General features: G+C 36.5%; 1 protein-coding gene across 7 annotated transcripts in view; it reads left to right on the plus strand.

The window, feature by feature from the left end:
• ETV1 (ETS variant transcription factor 1) overlaps positions 1 to 16488 on the plus strand; it is a 100927-nt gene that overhangs the window by 17491 nt on the left and 66948 nt on the right. For all 7 annotated transcript variants that reach the window (XM_032874046.1, XM_032874020.1, XM_032874028.1 and 4 more), the window contains one exon: positions 4049 to 4102. In XM_032874046.1, the coding sequence (XP_032729937.1) occupies positions 4049 to 4102 (54 nt within the window). The remainder of the gene's footprint in view (positions 1 to 4048; positions 4103 to 16488) is intronic.

Below are 16488 nucleotides of genomic sequence, written 5' to 3' on the forward strand. Positions count from 1 at the left end.
AGTTATATATCTACATATAGAGAGATAAGTAGATAGGTCTGTCTAGCTATATGTAGATTTAATTTTGTAAACTTGTCATTTATTTAAATATATATGTTAAGGGATCTGAGCTGTATTTCAGACTGAGCAATAAAATTGGTGTGTTTATTGCAAGTTCAAGTTGACTTGCTTTAGTTCTCTGGAAGGGTGTGACATGAAAAGATTGCGGTTGGGCCACATGGCTCATGCTGGACTGTGTTTTTGTGAATGGAGGCAGAACTCCAGTTCTGCCTGCTTGTCTGGAGGAATTGCTGAGGAGATCAGCTGTCTCATTCACAGGCAGAAAGAATGACTCATACATCTTCCGCCTTGTTTGGCTCCAGGTCATTGTTACAGTGGATAGAACTGGTTTTAATTAAATATTAACCCCTTTTATACTTGACATTTGTTCCATTTGTAGTTTTTCCACTTTTTTCCTGGCTTTAAAAGAAAACTCCACAGTCTCCTAGTTTGTAAGGAACGGGAACTTTTTACTTGCCTGCAGCCAACCTTGGACATACTTAAAACTCTCACCCTCTCTTAAGTAATTAGTGTTTCATATGAAAGTTTTAGCCTAAAATAAAAGAACTCTATTTAAAAATCGCCCCCACCCCTGGAAATGTTAGTTAAGAAAGTATGCTGAAACCAAAAATGAGGGTTAGTGATTCTGTGGCATCCAGATCATGATTACTATTTTCTTGAGCTTGTTTCTTGTAATATGTATTGCTACGCACTAAAAGAGAGAAAAAAAACAAAACGAACCAAAACACAACAACTCTGGACCATAATCTAGGTAAAGCAAAGAGCTGAGAGGGCAGATACTACCCTTTCAAAGCCCGAGTCCCGAGACTTGATGGCAACTTGTCTATTTCTGTGCAATGAACTGATAGGGCTGGTCCAGCTCTTACCAATAAAATCCACATGCTTAATCTTCCTGAAAGCCTTTTATTGGTCTTTCGGTCTGTACTTTCCCCCCTTGTCCTTTCTTACTCTTCCCCTTCCTCTTTAATTACATAGTCTGGGGAAGCATTTTCATTCCCCAAAGGTGATTATTCCAAGCCTAGTTTATAATAGATAGCAGTGAAAATAGTGCTTTTTAAAGGTTGGCCTCTATGGTTAATTTTCCACTTTGGAGTTGGTATGGCTTGCCACAAATTTTCAGGCGGCTATAGTTTGCTACTTCACAGAATTCCTGTGAACTGAGGAGAAAAGGAAACGTATGATATGAGTGTGGCAATACTTTGTCATATTTTCCCTGCCCAGATCCAACGTGTGTTTTTTGTTAACTGCTTTCCTTTTACTCTAACTTGAAATTAGAAGTGTACTTAAGCCTTTGTCTATTTAAGTAGCATGCTGCTTTATTGGGTCTATTCCGTTTTTTCAGATTAGCTTCTGTGAAAATGTGAGTCATATGTTTTTTGTTAAAATGCTGTAATATGTTCAGGCATAAGTGTGAAGTATTTATTCAGTATGTTAAGGAGTTAGAACAGAAATAGCAATTCTTACAGCAATTCTTATTCTTTTTACAAATTGTTATGGACCTCTTTTCTTTATGTTTGTGAGGTATAACTTCCAGCTTCTTCTAAAATTTGGCTCCCCCTATGCTTATCCCAACACATACCACATATCCATCAGTGATTTTTATGTCTTCCTTGCAGTGAAACATCACAGAGTTGCAATTTTGTCTTATGATAGTAAGGAAAAAATAATGTCTGGCCTTTAGGATGCTCATACCAGCACATTTAGTTACAAATATATTTTTGTTACTCACCAGCTATTTTTAACTATTCCTGTAAAGGGATATTACATTTTTATTAGATTCTTGTAAATGTTGGCTTTTTAAAAGAGTAGAAATTGCTGTGGTTGATAATTTTGCATCTCAATAGTTATGTCTGTTTAGCTGTTAATTTAGAAGGAAAACCAAAACATGTGGGTATGATGGAAAAAATGTGTAGGATTTAGTTCTGTCTACCTGCTGTTATTTATTAAATAGATATTGAAAACATTTTTGTATTTTTTTGCTGTGAAGACTTATTTTAAGGGATGTTTCTCCACTTAGATGAATCTGTGGGAAAAATGAGCTTGCTGTAATGTCAAAAATGTTTATAGTTAAGAGAATACTAATGTACACATTTACCTGTTACTTTTATCCCTTTCCAATATAATTCAGGAGAAATGAAGATTTTAACCTTGCATTGGAATGACTGAAGTAGTTTTGTGTGTATGAATTGAAAGAAATGGGTGGGAGGTGAAGGTTCGGAAAAAATAAGTAACATTTAGCATTTAATTTGTCACAGGAAACCCGTATTACCACTATTAAACTGATGAATAAAATACAGATCAAATAGGTTAAAATAGTGTACACACTTTATACCGATAGAAAGTCATAAAACTGTGACTTGAAGTTTTCATGGCTTTCGTTATCCATGGTAGCAGACAGAAGTAGAATATGAAGAGGAAAAAAAAAAAAAAATCTCTTCTTCCATTATGTGCTGATCATTTATATCTTGGAAGAAAGTTCCTAATCTTTTTGGTGACGGAGGATGGAATTTGCCTTTAATAAGCTGATGTGTTGGTGTACAGAGAATGTTAGGAAATAATTTAATGTCAGACTATATATTTTAATAATCGGCGAGATTATCATTGGTTCTGCTCTTCATAACATGACATTAGTTTTATTCAGCCAAGTATTTCTACTTTTATTTTATTTTTATTTTTTTGAATTTCTGCTTTTAAAAATGTGATTAAATAAGCTGATACTAAAGAATAATCTTATCTATGTTGTATTTCTTTTTTATATACATTTTTAAATATAGAATTTCTTTTTAAAGAGAATTTTTTTAACTCATTCACCTACCAACCTGTAACTTTTTCCACAGAGAACGATTATGTTCAGAAACATTCCCCATTCACAGCAGGCTCTTTTTAAAAAAATTAATTGACATCTATTTTAATATGACTTGACTGGATGAAACATTTCAGTGTTAGATATTACTAGTAAAGTAATACTAGTAATCAGATCATAGCCAAAGTTAAATAGGATAACTCCTCTATTTTTACCAAATTAAAAGGAACTAACTTCTATTTTAGGTCATTTATGTGTGTGTGAGTGTGTATATTTGTGTGTGCATATGAAAGCTTGTTTTAGTAATATCTTGTCAATTTGGCATAGGTTATTTTGATGTCTGAATCAACTGTGACAAAAATATTTTAGAAGTGAAAAGTGTACTTGTGTTTTGATTGCTGCCGAATGCATTAAGTCCTTGCTCTCCAGTAGTTTTTTCTTTACTAAAAATAGGGAAGTTATTTGACACGAGGATTGACGAAATAGTGATATTCTTTTCATGAGTGTTGTATAGTTGCCAGGAAAATATTTTGCGTGAAACGATGGAATTTATTTTTATTATTTATAATTTTATTGTTATGACGTAATCACTAAAATATATTTTATTCTTCTATATGACCAAAGTCAGTGGATATGCTTTCACTAAAAAACTTTGTAGCATATCTCAGCCACATTTAGGTCAAACATTTTTAGTTATGGTCGTCTCATTTTCAATTGACTGAACATACTAGAGGGAGGCATTTCTGTCAAAGCAGAGGGATGTGTGTAACTGCACATCCTTTGAAAGAATGCTGTAGTTAGTATAGTGGCTGCTGCAGCACGAGCCGTGGGTGAATTGAAATACTTCTTACTCCATTCTTAAAAAGAAGCCCTGCAGCTAACAGAAATCCAGTAGCTTCTAATATTTTGTATGTTTCTTTTATTTCCATCTGGCAGGTGATGTTCAGAAGGACCACGACTGCCACAATTACATTTCCGACACTTGTGTTTTCTAGTTGACATCATCAATGGTTGCTTCTCTTTCCTCTCCCAAGTATTGCTCTCAATCCCATTTTAAATAGGAGGTCATTGGCAAATAATCATAGGTTTGATCTGAGCCGAAAAAGATCTTGCTTGACATTCCTTATGCCTTAGCACTTTCTCTCTTAATTTTTTTTTAATTTTTTTTTTTTTTTTTTCCTTCAGCTCAGGTACCTGACAATGATGAGCAGTTTGTGCCAGACTATCAGGCTGAAAGTTGTAAGTATAGTACGACTCATCTCTTGATTTTTTTTCTGTCTTTCTTGTTTCCTTTTTTCATTCTTTCTCTTTGGTTGGTTTCTACCTCCAGTGTCTGTTCTCGCATTATGTTGGTACCTTTTTAGCATATAGTCATGAGGTGATTCTGTCAGGTTGGGACACCAGCAGAATCCCTGTATGATCTGAGTGGAGCTCCAAATAGTAGCCAAGGAAAACTTGTTTTTGATTAAAAGGTGGTGCGATTCTCCGTTTTTGGTTAATACCTTTGGAGGAGAAATAGGGTATGATCCAATGAATGTGCAAGTGTTTACCTCCAGCTTTTCGCTGTTTGTGAGAAAAAGTCTGAATGCTGATGCGAGGAAGTCAGTAGTTAAGATCCATGTGAGGCTCTGTATCGAATACTTATAAAAATTTGTTGGCTTGTATTATTTTACATTCATGAACTTTCACCTACTTTGATGTGATTTTTAGCTTCATTTTCTGCCTCCCGGTTACAGTAACACAAACGGAAGGAGCCCGTGGCTTCTCTTAGGATCCCTGCAGTGTTTCTTTCCCTGAGCCTTGCTCCAGGGCCTGTCAGAGAATGTGTGAGTGATGATTCATGGGACAGTGGCCTCCCCGTAATCCCTGAGCGAGGATTATGCCTGTACAAACATGGCGGCCTCAGGCTTTCCTCCTCATATTTATGCTCTGCTGGTCTACCAACTAACTGCAGCTGTTGACCTGATGTGTAAATATGAAAAAAAAAGGGTATAAATGCCATCTTGAAGAAAGTGACCTAATAACGTTTTCATTCTGTTAGTACCTTTTAGAGCTCTAATTTGATTCACTTTTCCAGACCATTGACAGTTTCACAGGAGGCAGTATCAGCAGCAGCTAGAGATGCTTACTGCCTTACAGCTTATCAAACCCATATTCTCACACGTCTAATACCAATACCTATGCGACTTTGAGGAGCAGATGTCTGTGAGCAATGTTTTCCACTTTTATGTTTGGTACTTTTTATTTCCCAGGCATCAAGGGTTATAAGAAGTTACATCCAGATTCCCTCCTATGTTTTCGTTCATCTTCATTAACATTTTTTTTGTTCCATTGTGGTAAAATATACATGACAGAAAATTTACCATTGTAACCATTTTTAAGTGTGCAGTTCAGTGGTGCTCACACTGTTGTTTAAACATCGACACTGCCCACCTCCAGAACTTTCTCATCATCTCATTCTGACCTCTCTACTTACTAAAAAATAACTCCTCACTGTCCCACTGGTATCTGCTGTTCTGTCAGTTTGATTTTTTCTAAGAAGAGAATTTTGTGTGCTCTTTGATGTCTGCTTATAGTTATTATGCGATTTCAAGAAACCTGTTCAGCAATGATATAGACCTTACGTAGAGACCCTTAGAAATTTCCAGAATGATGACAGCCAAGGATGATGGCTAGGCAAGGCCTTCCTTTTTTTTTTAAAACACGGAGAGGGAATGGTCACATTTCCAGAAATTCTCTTTCTGTGGGACTTTCTAAAAGCTAAACCTGTCATCTGAGTGGGAGAATTATTCTCATTGAGTCATTTTACATCTGAAGAAATTGGTAATGATTCCAATAGTATACCAAATGCCGGGGTAAAAATCACTACCAGAAAGAAATTTTTGTTCCTTTTCTTTTTTGACCTCTTTTCAGTTTTTCATATTCTTGACTCTTTTGTCTCCTTGAACTCTCCTCTTGGTCCACAGTGGGATGATTTTTCCCTTTCTCTTTTAACTACTTTCATTCCTTCTTCTCCCTCCACTCATCTTCCTTCCCTCCTCTTTTCCTAGGGTTCTGTCCCCAAGCATTGCTCTTATCTAACATGAGCCATCCCTGCATAATCCCACAGAACTATCTGTCATGGTGGAAATAATCGGTTTCTGACCATTCGGTGTAGTAGCCACTAACCACGTTTCTCACTGAGCACAGGAACTGTGGTTGATGGGACCGAAGAGATGAATTTTTGTTTTATTCAATTTCTATGATCTTAAATTTAAAGTGGGGCTATTGGTTGCTGTCGTGGTCAGCACACTTCTGTATAGTGATGTCTCTTACATTTTTATCTCTGGCCTGGGTGTCCCCCTGCCCCTATCTGCTGGGCATCTTCCCCTGATCTACCACGTGGTCCTTGTGCCAAGTCAGAAAAGCCCAGTACCTCAGGACTTAACCCTCAGCCCTCAGGTAACCATCAGCATAAAACAGTCTTACACATGATGCTCCGTGGACAGTTCCCACTCAGCTAGGCCAATGTGGAATTTATTCCTATTTTTTTTTTTCCCTGATCAGTGTCTCTTTTGCACTTCTCTTGCCTTTCCAAGTTGATGGCATCACCACGTAGGCTAAAAATCCTTTATTTGCACTTCTTCCTGGTTCTTTACCAGAGACCTCTACTTGCTTACCAAGTTGTTAATTCTACCTTTTAAAAATAACTTAATTTTGTGGTTTCTACTTATCTGTGTTTGACTGAGTTCACAGCCACATCTGCCTTGACTGATCTTGTGAGTAAGCCTCTTGCTTGGGGCTCCTTTTTTCAGTCTTATGTCCTCCCAGCCATTCCCTGGGATGGCATTAATGCACAGCTGTCTGCCCTTGCTAATTTTCTCCTTAAACTTCCTTCAGAACAAAGTCCTACAGAACATCACGCTACCATCTGGGCCTTGACTTGGTGTTTCAGTTTTCACTCTTGCGTTCCCAGCGCCCGGTTCCTCCCTGTCCTCTGAGCTGGATCCCTCCCCATGTTTCTGTTCTCCAAATGGATGCAGCTGTTTTAGGTCTCTCCACCTTTGTACCCGTTGTTCATTTTGCTTTGTAAACTTCTACTTGTGCTTTGTGGCCTTGGTAGAGCTCCTACTGCAGACCTAGCTTAGACTTCACCACATTGAAGTCTTTCTTTTTTTCTTAAGATTTTATTTATTTATTTATTTATTTATTTATTAGAAGATTTTATTTATTTATTTGACAGAGAGAGATCACAATTAGGCAGAGAGGCAGGCAGAGAGAGAAGGGGAAGCAGACTCCCCGCTGAGCAGAGAGCCCGATGCGGGGCTTGATCCCAGGATCCTGAGATCATGACCTGAGCCGAAGGCAGAGGCTTTAACCCACTGAGCTACCCAGGCACCCCACTGAAGTCTTTCTTGATCTTTTCTTGCCACCCTTACCTGCAGAGTTAGGCTCTAGAGTATCTCGGGCCTTGTACTTACTGTAACACTTTACATACATGCATTTCTTCAGTAAGACTGTAAACCTCTGGGGGATTAGGAGCACATCCTGCCGAGCATGTTACAGAAGCATAGTAAGTAAAATTGGGATCTCAGAAATGTGATCAGCTTCTTAGGGCTCTTTTACTCCTGTTTTCAAAACCCTAATTCCCTTCTTAAGGTGGAAAATATATGATCATGCCTTAACACACTAGATGTAGTCTCATTCTGGAAAAACATGGTAAGACCATGAACGTTTAACCAAATGTTTTCAGAATGCTGAGGTTTTTTTTCAGTAGTGAATATTTGCAGTTTAACAAATATGGCTCCGGGATTGGTGAATAAAACACCTAATTTTAAAGGAAACCTCTAAACAAAGGTAAAAACAAATCTGAAATAGTCTAGTAAAAAGAAAATGGAGGTGTGGTTTATTTCACGTTACCACTGACATAAAGGACTATTGTTCGAAGATGGTGAACAGCTAATCTCAGTGTTCATTGAGAACAACACAAAGGGAGATGATTCAAAAAGAGAAATAGAGTATATGGATTAAATTCTGAGGATTTCTGGATGGAGGAGGTTATCAAATACTGGAACTGAAAGTTTCGATTGTCTACTAAATGCCTTTTACAAATGTTTGATTCTTCTCTGGGAATGCTTCGTGGAGCAGAGGGATCTCATCTCCAGGAACAGAGAAGCCCAGCCCCCTGTGTGGCCCCGCTACAGATTCTGTGGGGCTGGTTTTTCAAACATAAACAAGCAGATTTCCTGACATCCTTCAATCAAATAAAATGCCTCTCATTTTATTGCTTTAGTCCTTTGGTAAATGTGAGTTAGGAGAATGAACTGTCAAAGTCTGTTCCATCCTGGATTATGGATCATACATTTGACTGTCTTAAGATAAATCTATGCAGAAGAGGAGAGAACAGAGTGTTCAAAATTGTGAGAAATGAGATTAAACCATAGCACTTGGGGATTCTCTAAAAATCTTCCCAAACATTCTTTATTTTTACTTACAAAATATGTCAACTGGAAATCTGGAATCTAAAGATTCTAAATTCTAAAGAATTCTAAAGAATTCTTTAATTCTAAAAATTCTAAGAATCTAAATCTAAAGAATCTAAAGCAAGGTAGCTTGCTGCTTACCTTTGAGGGGTGCTGACTTTTGAAGCACCTATAGGCATTGAAGGCAGATGAAGACAAACCAAAAACTCCCTACAAGCCCATCCTAGGAAGTGAATGGAGGCTAAGAGAAAAAGCTTACTTGGCTCTAATAAATTGTATATTTCTTAGAAACAAATCTTTTCAGAACTTAGACACTCTGCTGAAAAAAGCAGAATTACTTTAAGATAGCTTTTGTCCAGAGGAAGTAGAAATCGGTCTTTTCAGAAAAGAGAATTTAAAGAGTATTTAGAACATAAATTAGCCTTATTTTTGCAAAGTGGACACAAATTTATATATAAACTGAATTTTTGTAAATTATATGTTTATTAATCATCTTGTATTTTAAATCACATGCTTTAAATGTAGTTATAGCACTCATCTTTTGAAATCTGTTACCTCTCATTTTTTTCATTACGGTAATATGTTATCATTTTTCCAACTAGTTTGTTTCTGTTTGGTTACATTAGTTCTTTTCATTGTTTTGTCTACAGTGATTCACAGGATAGATGATGTTCACTTTACCTTTTACCTCTTCCCAGAACATTGCCAGGGGTATAAACAGGGTTATGCAAAAATTCCCAGCAGGATAGGTCTTTGTAACTCTGTTCCTTTCTCTTGTACTCAAGAAAGAACAGTGGAATGCAGGTCAGTTAGAATAGTGTCATTAAGGGAATAACAATAACCTTGACTCTGATATATTTATATAGCAGAAAGTAAACATTAAAAGTTTGCAAGTTTGTATACTTCAATTGAAATTCATAATACAGTACTAGTGACCCAACTGAAAAGAATCAGGGCAGACCGGTGTGTGGGATCTCAACTGTTAAAGCTCCTGTTACACAGGTGAGTCTTTGTTCAAGTAAATAAAAGTCATAGCTATGTTTCATTTTCTTAGGAATTAAAAAAAATACATAGTAATACTTGGGTTCCTTTTGCAGTTACATTGGGAGGAGTTGGGGGGCACTTTAACAGATAATGATTACAGATTTGCTTTTTAAGACACTGAAGTCAGAGAAGTCTCTCTGCAGACCCTGACTAAATGATTTCTTTTATATTAACCTGTCCTTGTCCTGGATTGTGAAGTTCCATTGGTGCTTTGTGTTTCTTATTTCCCTGCTTTTCTACTAAGCCACCTTCTTGCATTGTGTTCTTTTCTACACACATAATGAGTACTTGATAAAAGTTGGCTTTTTATTATAAATTTTGAACTCTTTCTTGCTCCTGATTAAATTTTTGAATATGGCTGGCCAGGAAGTCTTTGTCTTTTCTTCCTAGAGCTTCTTTTACCAGAAGGTGAGCATACATTCAAAGAAGAAGTCCATTTCTGGGATTTGAGAACATGAGTTTGTTACTGTGTTTTGTTTTCTTAAAAAATAAATAAATTAATTAATTAATAAATAAATTAATTAATTAAAAAAAAGGGAGCACCTGGGTGTCTCAGTGGGTTAAAGCCTCTGCCTTCGGCTCAGGTCGTGATGCCAGGGTCCTGGGATCGAGTCCCTCATCGGGCTCTCTGCTCAGTGGGGAGCCTACTTCCCTTCCTCTCTCTCTGCCTGCCTCTCTGCCTACTTGTGATCTCTGTCTGTCAAATAAATGAATAAAATCTTAAAAAAATAAAATAAAATAAATTAAAGAAATAAACATGATTAAAAAAAAAACATGATAAACATGCCACTGTACAGACTACAATTGTCCAGTTAAGGATGAATAGCCTCGTGCCTTCCTCATCTTAAATGGTATCACTTGAGATCTAAGCTATAACCAGCTCTCGAAGGTTCTGTTTCCTTTGTGTATGGTTTTTGTTTTTACAGTTGTTTTGGGTTTGTTTGTCTTAAGCTTTTTTTTTTTTTTTAATATTTTATCAAAGCATTATTTTCCTCAGAGTGGGGGAAAAACACAAATAAGATTGTTCAACCCAGTTCTATTCTCTACAGCAACCTTTTTTTTTTTTAATGCCTTTCATTTGTCCCACATGCTAAATAATATCCTTACACTACAACTTCTTGATTTATCAGTTTTAGATTTTTATCTGGCACCCCATTTAGGAAAATAAGCACTTGAGATGTGTTTTAATTATTTTACTAAAAGTAATCAGCTGTGTAATTCTACATGAGTCCGATAATCTTAATTCACTTTTGAATGTGAGCAAGCATCATTTGGGAAGCTTGTTCAAATGCACCTCATGTTCCTATCCTAGGAGAGTTGGACTTTCAGGTCTAAAATTGGGCCCTCAAATTTCTAATGAGCTGTTAGATGATTCTGATGCAGGCTTTCTATGCAACACAAAGTTAGATATGTTGCTTATCTGTCATTTAATTATTTGTGGAGCACTGACAGCGGTATCAGTCTTTTGCAAGTAAGCTGTAGGATGGACTCTCCTGTTCATACATGTATACAATTCATTAAGTGATAGTGTTTTTTGAAAATTTTTATGGAAGTAATACACTGTCGTTTTGTTATTTAAGTATACTAGGGAATTAAAACATGATGTCTATATACTAGTGATATAGTTAAAATAGTTTAATTTTGGTCATCTTTGCTAGAATTATTTGTACTATTGAGTTCCGAAGACTATTTTTTACTTATTTGCTCTTCCTTGACCTTGAGAAAGTGCTTACCGTTAGATCCCTGTCATACTAGAATCAGTTATGGCTTAGAAGGAACCCTATCCTTGCCAGTATAGGAGAACCAAGCATTGGTGGTCCCATCGTGTTCTAGATGCATCCATTGGGGGGTTCTCATCATCCACTGGTCTGTTCTTTCACTGTTAGTGCGTTCTATCTCAGCTATGCCGGGCTCAGTCTAGAGTCCAGTGGCCATCTCTTCAGCAAAGTAGACATTCTGGTTGGTGCTTGATTGTTTCCCAAAAAACATATTTTTCTAATGAAAACAGAAACCCAGCGGGAAAAAAGCTACCTTTTACAAGAAATTTTGTTTTGGATAACGTCCTGGAAAGCTATCAAGTTCCACAGAAGGAAAAAAAAAAAACAAAACACTAAATCATTCACCTCGGGCATGTCAGTTAACCTGTATTTACTTATCTGTAAAATGACAAGGAAATGAGTAATCTTTCAGGCCCAGAACACATTATGAGTCTATGGCACTTCTTCCTTATGCAAGGATAAAACAAAAGGAAAGATAATACCTGAATATGGTGAATGTTTGTGGAATATGAAAAGGTATATTTTAGAAAAACTGCAATTAATGGGGAAGTATGTGTAATTAGAAATTACTGTAAATGACTAAATATTTATAGCTAGAAAATTGCTTCAGTTTTAGTAAAGTCTGTTCAGGTAGATCCTTTTCAAAATTTTTAGTTTTATCAGCTCATTCTTCCTAAGGTAGATAGTTCAGATTTAATGCCAAACTGAAAACCAAAAAATAAAGCAATGCCTTTAAACCCCCCCCCCCCCACAAAACTGGAGTTTGTGGTTATATTATCGCTAAAAGCTGAAATTGTATATTTCACCCCAAGTTTTTAGCTTTTTCTTTCCTGTTTTATTTATCCTCTTAAATTTTGCCTTTAGTTTAACACATTGTCCTAGAAATTGACTTCAGAAACATGATAAAAGGAAGTAGGCCAACAAATCCTTTCCACTTAGCCTGCCTATAATTAGTAACAAATTATTTTGAGGCAAGTGATCTGTGCCATCTTTGGTTAACTTTTGCTTAACCTTAAATAAGTGTATCGCTATGCAGTTACTGGAATGATTAGGTTGAAAGCCCAGCAGCATTTGTTGGAAAGTTTAGGTAAGGGGTTATAGTGGGAAGTTATTTGCAGAACCAAATATTATATTCTTTGTTCCAGTGTTTTTAATATATATACCTATTCTTATGCCTAGTGGTGATTACAAAAGCAAACACAACATTTGATAGTATTTGCAAATAAGGCCAAAGCAGTCATGAAAATGACTCTATTTCTGAACCACCATTTCATAGGACATGTAAATTTTATGGAATCAGATATAAAGAAGTAATCCAAGCTTAAGTAGTACATGTAAACCTGTATGTCCTAACTGTGTGTTTAGTGTTTTTATGGTTTTTATTTTTATCATTTTGCCACTTTCCCCCATTTATAACGTTAAACATCTACTTAAGATGCACAGTGCACATTTGCTTCTGTTACTGAATTTTCTCTTAACGAGAGTTTGTTCTATGTTGCAGTAAATAAAAATGGCTGGTTTCACGTGGTTGCCTTCTTTTTCTTTTTTTTTTTTTTTTTCTTTTTGGTGCCAAAACCTAGGAACAAACCAGCTGTGGTTGCTTTTTAAAAATCTAATGAATTACACCCCAGCAAGCATTAGTTGGCACCTGACAGTAGCTGAGGGTAATGTTAACTCAAAAACCCAATTACTGACGATATATCAGAAATGGCTAGATTAGAAATCCTGTTTCTACAATGTCTGATTAAACTTTAAGATAGAAAAAGTGCCATTGTGTAATGATTGTATATGCAGTCTTGGACTCTTATTTAAATCTAAGGTTTAGCAAAGAAGTTGAGGTTGCTATAGATGGCACATCGTTAAACCGTCCAGAGGCTTGTTTCATAGTTGCTCCTAGTTTTTGAATTTACAGTCCTGTTGGAGGAGATTTTTAGATCCCTAAAAGAGACTTGAATTGTGATTGCTCCTTTATTTGTGTCTTACTATAAAGACGTCTTATATTTCTGTTTGCAAAATTGGAATGATTGTATTCTTAGAGATGTGGGCCACATTTTGTTATTTTGATTTTTATGATTTAAAATATGAATCATAAATCTTAAGAGTGTAAAAGCTTTCATTTTACTTAGGAGATTTTGCAAATGTCCATAGATGTATATTTTTACTGAGGGTGCTAAGTAGGTTGACAAGACTCTAAAAGTTTATCCATTTAACGAACGTGTTTTGGTCTGTCCTATGCCGTCTTCTGTCTAGGCACTGATAATTACAGTGGTGGACAAATGAGAAAAATACTTCTGCTCTCGGGGAACTTAGATTCTGAACTGCATGCAACTGATAAAGTCTTATTCATCCCGTGCAAGGGATGTGGAATCGGATAGGGCTCAGTGTGTGTGCGTAGTCATGGGATACTCAGATGCTGATCTATTACATTCTGAAGAAAATGTGGTTAGGTGCTTTTTTTTTTTTTTTTTTAAATGTTCATTTCTACAAGAAGCACCCTGTTCAAAGGAATGGCCACTGGATTTTCCAGTGGATTACTATCATCTTCTATGTTCGCACCTCTTTAGGCCATGCTTAAATCCCTGTGATAGGGACTCAGGAGGTTATCTTATGTCTTAATAAATCATGTGCTCTGGTGGCAATTACATGTGCAAAATGTTGACCTACTCTAATTTTTGAGAGCATACTCATTCTTTAAGATTCTGTTCTTTCATGAATCGTTTCATTTATGAATGTCATTTTTTCTTTGCTTGTCTTAGAATTAATGAATTCTCTGTGCTCATAAAAGCTTTCTGTACATCTCAGTGTTAATATTATTCAAGTTTTCCTGTAGAGGATCGCTTATGCCCTATACAGCTGTGTATAATTCTTACTTTGTGGATATTCAGTGAATTAAATGAATAGCTTCTCAGATATTTAGAGTCTTAAAAACGTGTTTTAGACATATTCGTACACAGGTAGCTTAGTTGTCCGAAATAAAATCCAGCTGTTCTGCCTGTATTTTCCCATGTTTCGTTTTGTTTTGAGGGATAATGGAAAGCCATTTGCATTTATGTAACATTATCAGTGACCAGTCTCTGTTATCAGATTAGGGTTCTCTAATATTATTTGATATTCCTATCTCACAATACATTTCTCAGTAATCTCTATTAAACACAAATACTCTGAAATAACTTAGTATTTTTCCCCATTTTTTATAGAGAAATATAGGGTATAAAATAATCAACTAACTAAGGCCTCAGATGATTGAAATGATAAAAGTCGGATCCCCAGCTCCTACTTGCATGGTCTGGGGTCATCATCTCCCTTCCCCGAGGGCCAGAACTCAATCCACTTGTAAAGGTTTCAAAACTGTTAATACCCCCTGCCCTTAAGTAGGCTCCATGGCCAACATAGAGCCCAACTCGGGGCTCAAACTGATGAGCCTGAGAACAAGATATGAACTGAGGTCAAGAGTCAGATGCTTAACTGTCTCAGCCACCCTGGCGCCCTGAGAGATGAAAACATTTGACCTCTCCTTTAGCACCAACTGTTACTGCTCTTAAAAAAACAACCCCCCCCCCCCAAAAAAAAAAACTTCATCACTAACAGAATGTTTTTCATATAGGACATGATAATTGTTTGAAAATTATTCTTAGTAAGGCACGATAGATTGAGAGGGACCCAGAGAACCTTCCCACAGGGGTTTGTTCTGTGAAAGGTGTTCTGTGAACTCATTTGAGCTAATAGCTATGGTTGAAGGAAGTTGGGAGGACTTGGTACTTAGAACTGTTCCATTTCTCATCTAGGCTCTAGTGCTTGCCTTGCCCTGCCTGGAAGATTTCCTCTTACCCAGAATTTGAGAGAGATTTATGATATATCCTCTATTTGCTTATTGTGTATGTGCAGTTTTTGTCTGAAAATATCTGTATGTTTTCCTCACGGTGGGAGAAGAACCTTTAGGCAGATGATGGAGTAGTGGCAGCAGCAGAAGTATTAGTACTAGTCAGAGTAGTAGGGTTCATGGAATTCCCAAAGTGGTAGTAAATATTCACGAGAATCCCAGAGCTGCAGCTTGAAGAGACATCATAGATTAATGATCTCCATGCTCTTGTTTTAAAAATGAACTGAAATCCAAGAAAGGTTATTTGGTTCTGACGTTAGAGCAAGAATGATTGTATGCCCTTACTTGTATGTTGGGAAAATAACAAATAAGAATTATACAAACCTAGATTCTTTCATTTATTGGTGACCTTTTCTTTATCAAATACTCTATAACACTGGAGCGAGAAATATTTTTCTCAACCATTTTCTTGTTAAAGAAGGCACTTTAAGCTTAGCTTAAAACCTCACTAACACAAATATATTTTAAGAGGGAATGAATTTTAAGAGGGAATGAATTCAATGTATATCTTGATGCCAGTTTTTTGTTTGTCTACTTTATCAATTTTAATGTATTTGTATCTAATTCACAGTTTACGATCATTTACGTCTTTCTCATTGTGATCCAGGTCTGTAAGCGAATCCAAATTCTGGACAAATTTTGATCAGAAAGAAATATATCTTCCCCCCTTTGCCCACTTTTCCCCCTGAACCGTTTAGTCCTATTATTTAAGGCCCAAACGTATGATCTTCATCTGAGATTTTCTGTGAGCCACCAAGTAGCAGCCAAGTTCTGTCAAATACTATTTGGGCCCTTGGACTTGGTTAAATATGACTCGTTCCTATCAAGATGTATGGATAGTCTTGAAGTGTTAACTTCAACATGTTAGCTTTTCCTTTGAATTGGCAGTCATGCTGTGAAGTGAACTTTGACTGCCGTTTGAGGTTGTTTTTCTCCATCCTCATGGACACAACAGCCTTATTATGTTGATTTGATTTCACTCTGGTTCTTGGCACTGGGGCTAGAATGTCAGGTGACACAGTTGTCTCAGCTCACGGGTCTGCTGGGAAAGCCAAGAAACTGGATGTCATTGCTCTGTGTTTCTGGATGTTTTGCCATCCCGAGCCTCTCCACAATTGTTTTTTTCCTCTAGGATAATCAAACCTTGTATTCCTTTCGGAAAGCTTTCCTTACATTCACTGTTTTATTGCAGATTAAAGGCTGGTGCATTAGAAGGTTATCCGTTAATCAATAAACTTCAGTCATCTCATCTTGTGATAAAACTGTCTCATTGATCAAAGTGAAAATTTAGGCCCTTGGCTTTTAAATGGCAATTTCTGAAGGTTTGGGCAATGCGCTTATGGAATGTGTAGACCTTTCTGTTTATGTGTATTTAGAGGTCATCCTATAAATTTAGGCGTGTGTGACACACACATAGGGAGATTCACACATACAAACTTCTGTATTTTATTTAAAACATTG

The sequence above is a fragment of the Lontra canadensis genome, unplaced genomic scaffold (assembly GCF_010015895.1).
Source record: "Lontra canadensis isolate GAN:19392208 unplaced genomic scaffold, GSC_riverotter_1.0 scaffold2, whole genome shotgun sequence".
NCBI lineage: Eukaryota > Metazoa > Chordata > Mammalia > Carnivora > Mustelidae > Lontra > Lontra canadensis.